Source organism: Kogia breviceps, chromosome 1 (assembly GCF_026419965.1).
Source record: "Kogia breviceps isolate mKogBre1 chromosome 1, mKogBre1 haplotype 1, whole genome shotgun sequence".
In the NCBI taxonomy this organism is placed as follows: domain Eukaryota; kingdom Metazoa; phylum Chordata; class Mammalia; order Artiodactyla; family Physeteridae; genus Kogia; species Kogia breviceps.
Genome location: NC_081310.1, coordinates 141,565,596 through 141,571,595, shown reverse-complemented (window position 1 = coordinate 141,571,595; position 6,000 = coordinate 141,565,596). Strand labels below are relative to the sequence as shown.

General features: G+C 33.5%; 1 protein-coding gene across 1 annotated transcript in view; it reads right to left on the bottom strand.

Moving 5' to 3' along the window:
- Positions 1–743: 743 nt before the first annotated feature.
- ANKRD13C (ankyrin repeat domain 13C) overlaps positions 744–6,000 on the bottom strand; it is a 78,804-nt gene continuing 73,547 nt past the window's right edge. The window contains exon 13 of the mRNA XM_059062983.2: positions 744–3,496. Coding sequence (XP_058918966.1) covers positions 3,366–3,496 — 131 coding nt within the window. The 3' untranslated portion in view covers positions 744–3,365. The remainder of the gene's footprint in view (positions 3,497–6,000) is intronic.

The window sequence follows — 6,000 nt, the reverse complement described above, 5'->3', positions numbered from 1 at the left end:
CGAGCAAATTGAGGAATGATTGCCAGATACCTTTCTTTAAAACCCTTAGGAAATTTGCTTCTGTTTTTTTAGGTGCTGTGGCAAAAGGAAAATTCTAATTCCATGTATTGTATGTGCCATTATGGCCAGAAGTACTATTCCTAAAATGAGCTGTAACAGTTTTTTTTAAAGTTCATCACTAGGTAGTACTACAAGGATGATCACATGATCTAAAAAGTGTGCTATTGAGATGACATTTTTAGATGGCATTCTAAAATACTATTGGCCCAGATTTCTGATATAAAATGCTTTACAAAAGCAGTTTTTGCTAATTCATAATATACAAATGATGGGCTTTTACCTAGTTTTAATGTCTTTACAAGTGATTTAATACCTCCTGTCCATTTATCTAAGTTTCACTGCCATTTGTCCTTGTAAGTTCCCAAGTATAGCAACTTTGGTAAGGATACATTTTGTTAATTTTGGAAAACACAGTTAAGATACCTTTTGCTGGATACTAACTAATTTGCTCAATTTCAGAGGCTAGCATACTACAAGTAGGACTTCGAACTCACCTCATTTTTTACAACTTTTTCTCAACCATATTGTGACAAAAGTTAACAGCAAAAGGAACTCATTATTTTCTTTAGTCCTTTTGTGGCCTCTGTCTGCTTTAGGCTTAGTGAAAACTAGGGAGAAATTTCACTGAAGCACTCATTATTCACCACCCTTCCCCAAGATGTGAATGATAAGCTGTGCATGAATAACACTGAAAACACATTTTTATTAGTGTGAGTGGGGCTCAATACCAGTTCTCAGCAGGAGAAAAACTGAATAGTTTTTTCAGCTTCTGTTGGCTATCAGCTTCTCTGAAATGTGTTCATGTCTAGACAATTGTATGTAGCTGTACTCACAATAATCAGAGCATCAGCTTTATGCCTCCCTTTTTATGAAGCTTGATAATTTTCTGTACATGAATGTCTAGACAGACAAACTGTCTCTAGGGAATTTTCTTAAAGATAAGAATCCTATATTCTTTTGAAACCATACGGGTGGCAGGATATACTGAACATTTCTCAACGGCCATTTAAGGTAACCATTTTATAGCCCCCCAACTTTAAACAATATTTTCAGTCACAAATGGAAGGCAAAAAGAATTTTATGAACCTACATTACAAAATCTAGATTACCATGTAAGAGTATCAAAATATATAGCGTTTTTATCTACTTACTTGAAACACGGCATATAGCTTCATTCATTAGCTGGATTAAAAGGCACATTTTGAAAAGTCTAATACTGTTAAAAGTTTATTTGCATTAAATAACTCCTATTTTTACCATCATAAGAGATACTGACATTTGCTTGTCCTTTGTGATCAGATAAAAGACATTTTGGAATGGATAATCTCTACTATTCTTTATGAAAGAAAAAGTTAAAAACAAAATTCAAGTGCAAAAGTTTTCAGTAGTCTTCCTACCTCCAGTGTACCCCAGCAAAACAGTCACAGCTTTTAGGAAATTGATAAATCCCAAGCTGCAATTTACCATGTTTTTTCCGCACTGAATTACAAAAAAAGTCTGCAGTATATTCCTGAAAGTATACCATATTCCCACAAAGTAAGGGAGCCTAAAAGCAACAGTGATCGTTGCCTTTCAGTATCTCAAACCTCATATAATCATTGACAGGATAACATAATCTCTAAGTCCAACAAACATTCCCAAAATAATAGGGATCAACTTCTATTTAATAAAACTAGTCTGGGTTTACCCACCCTTTCCACAAAATTCAACAGACCCACATAAGGTAGAAACTGGTCTTTGAATTTTTAACTATGATTATTTTTCTTCATTATAAAATGTATTTAATAAAATGTCAACATATGCAATGTAGTATGTACCAGCATGGAAGATGTAGCTTTAAAGATGTTTATTACAAAATTTTTCTTATGGTTGATGCTTTGGATTTTTAAGTCATCTCTTCAATAAAGGTCTCTAACCTCATTCAAATTATTTAAAATCCTGAAAAAGTTACTGGTCACTCTAAAATACTTGACAGATGCATTCTGACACATTTTTCAAGATACATTTAAAAAACATTTCTTTAGCTAAGTTCTTTAATACAACATAACATTTTATGACTGTTATACATTATTCTCCCTAATTTATTGTCATTCTTGGACCTTCAAACCATCTTGGAATAAGTATGAAAAATTTTATGTGCAAAAATGAATAATGCATGATTTTAACACTTTGGAGATAATTAAAATCAATAAATATTTTCTTGTGACTTACTTAAAAAAATAAACAGTAGGAATTGTCAATCTTGTGTATGTTTCTGGAATTTAACTTGTAACAAATATATTCTATTAGCATATAAAATGTTTTTACCTTATTTTGAAAGCATTAAATATGTAGGGATGCCCAAAATATGTGGATTGTTTTTAAAACTGACACAAATGCATCCATATTCCACTAAAAACAAAATAATCAGAATGATGTGCACTTATTAGGAAGCAAGTTTAAAAATTTGGAATTTTTTTAAAGTGCTCAGATTTGGAAGAAGAATATCTTTAAGCATGCTTATCATGAACGCAAAAAGGACTTTTAAACTCAAGTTTAGAAAAAAAAAAGTTTCTATGAAAGGAAGATTATTACCAAACATTTTCCACTGAAGAAAGAATTCAGGTAAAAACAAATAGCACCACAATGAATTGCACTAAGGTGCTAAAGGAGGTACCTTATTCCCTGCAGAGAGAATGCTCCTTCTGAAGTGTATTGCAACATATAAATGCAATTGTTTAATGGTTACCATTTGGTTCATTCAGCTACAGAAAACTGCATTCCTTCTAGTTCATTATATTGAACAAACATTCAAATTACTGAACTATACATAATGTTACATACTTTACATTTTATGAAAACAAAGCTTGAAGGAATATTTATAAAGGTCACCTTGAATATAAGATGACAAGTTTAAAAGGGCTTCATATCTCTTAAGACATTTAATTTATGTTAATGGTCCAGGAGTGTTTTAGATATAGATATAGATATATTTATATGCATATATATTTCAACAAGAAGTGTAAAAATTTTTAAAAACAAATCACAGCACTCATAGCTGTTTTACATAAGAAGGACTTGGGGTCATTAAGGTGTCAAACTATTACACTTATAGTATGTATATTTTTAAAAAGACTGAAAATGGCACATCAGGAAACTTGCTGGAATTCTTATTAGAGGCCCATTTCATTATATCACTGATGTGTCAATCCAACATAATTCCCTTTTCTTCGATGAAAACACTTATCCCTTCTATTTGAATTCACTTCTGGGGTCTCTGCATTCTCTAGCTTTCCTTGGTTGAACGGCATCATTTTCTGTGTCAGTTAAAGATCAGGAAAACGGCTTGGGTCTTCCTTGTAGCCTTCAGGTATGGTAAAGATGGAGCCATCAAATTCATCATATCGAAACTCCTGAAAAGTCACAGTGGCTGTGATCGTAGGAAACACGGGTATATCTAGAGAGGACAATCAATGATAACACTGTAAAATGAAATGGTAACCTATTTATAGACTATGAAATACTATTAGAGATATCTATACTCCTTAAAATGTAAAAAAGTGTTATTCAAGGACCAGACAAATCCTAATATACATCTAATATTGAGTATGTGTGTTTGCAGGAAGAGTTTGGCTACTTGTGAGGAGAGAAAGACACCAAGGCATCAAGAATTGCATCAAAAACTCAAGGTCCCACTGCTTCCCAGTCTTAGCACTATGATGGCAGATTCCACTAGACTATTTTTTCTTGGGGCAAAGGAATGGCTACATTTGTACTCTTTGCATTCCAATATCTTTTCTTCAGATTGTAGTGTATATACTCTGAATCTGAGCTGATTTTTTTTTCATTTAATACAAATGAAATACATTCATCCTTTTTTGTTTTAAAACACTAGAAAACAATCCATCACTTTCATATATGGGATAAAAATAATCTCATCAGAATTGGCATAATATCATACCACCACAGCCTAATATTCTTCTAAATCAAATACATTTCTAGCTGAAATTATGAGTAAAATCTGACATCAAAAATGGCCAAATACGTTAATCACTGCAGTTTTATTCCTAATACGATTTATTGAAAAGAACACAAATTATAAAACCTGGATTCTGAATCCTACAAATCATTTAATTTATGAGGCTCAAGGATTTCGTCTACAAAATAAACCCTAAGGGTTCCTTAAAACTCTGAAATGATTCTGTGAAAGCTAAGTTGAATGTCTGTCTAGAATAAAGGCATACCATAAACTAAGGCTTACTGTTACAAGCCTAGTATTCTATTGCAGAAAGTAATATTCTCATTTAAAAAAAAAACAACAAAGAAATCAACATAAGGATTACAGAGTTTCCAGTTATTTCTGGTGGAAAAGATCATTCATTTGTGCTTATTAAATAAAGATGCTGTTCTAATTCAGAGGTCAGCGAACTAAGGCCTGTTGCCTGGCCTTTTTTTGTAAGGCCTGTGGACTAAGAAAAAAATTTACATAATTTAGTAGTTTTTTAAAAAACACAAAGAAGAATGTTTCATGCAGATAAAATTACATGAAATTCAAACTTCACTGTCCATAGTAAAGTTTTATTGGAACATGTGGTTTACTGACTGTCTATGGCTGTTTTCATTCTCCAACAAGAGTTGAATCGTTGTGACAGAAACCATATGGCCTGTAAAGTCTAAAATATTTACTATCTTCCAGAAAAAGTTTGATGACCTTGATGACCCCTGTTCTAGGCATTGGATATACACCAGGAAACAGTAGAAAACAAATCATGCATTTATGGAGATTACATTCTGGTTGGGAGATACAAACCACAAATAGGTAAAAAATAATTGTGACTAAGTATGTAGGCAAAAATAAAGCAAGTAGGGGGATAGGGAGTTTCAGTGTTGAGGGTAAGAGTTCTTGATTAGGGTTCAAAGGAAAACCTCAATAAAGTGACCTTTCAGCAAACACCTGAGATAAGAACAAACTACACAGTTGCCTAGAGGAAGAAAATTCCAAGTAGAGGGAATAAGTAAAAAAGCCCTAAAATGAAAGTGTATGGTTTATTCTGGGAACAGCTAGGAGATCAGTGTGGCTACAGCCAAATGAGTATGGGAAAGATTAGCAGAAGATGAGCTTTGAGAAGAAATAGGCAGCCAGATCAAGCGGGGTTTAGGTCAAGAAAAAGTCTTCGGCTTTTACTCTGGATGAGATGGAAAGCCAGTGGATGGTTGTGAGCATAGCAGTAACATGTTTTGGCTTAAGTTTAGGCAGATGTAATGAGAATATAATGTAGGGTGACAAAAGTAATAGGAGGGATGTGCTCCAGAAGGAGCAGTCAGAGAGGCAGAAGAAGATCAAGAGAGAATTCTATCACAGAAGTGGGAGGAAATCTGAAGAGAAACTACCAGCTTTCACTGGGACAAGGACTCCACAAAAAGAATGAAATCTTGGAGAGATTAAGTCAGATAACAGAAAAGTATCACTACACTTAACGATATGAACATCAATAATAAACACAGAGTGGAAGAGATGAAAAGAATCTGCACGGAGCAGCTGGGCTGTTTCTAGCTTGAGGCTATTACAAACGTATTTTTGTATACAGGTTTTTGTGTGAACATATCTTTATTTTTCTGGGATAAATGCCTAGGAATACAATTGACTGATCACATGGAAGCTGGGTGGTTAGTTTGTTTTTTAAGAAACGGCTAAAACATTTTCCAGGGTGGCTGTACCATGTTACATAACCACCAGCAATGTATGGGCAATCCAGTTTTTCCACATCTGCACAGACATTTGGAGTTGTCACCATGTTTTATTTTAGCCATTCTGTTAGGTGTATGTAATGATATCTCACTGTGGTTTTAATTTGCACTTCCCTAGTGGCTAATGATTCTCAACACTGTTTTTGTGCTTATTTTCCATTTATATATCCTCTTTGGTGAAATGTCTTTTTGTGTCTTTTGCTCTTTTCTAAC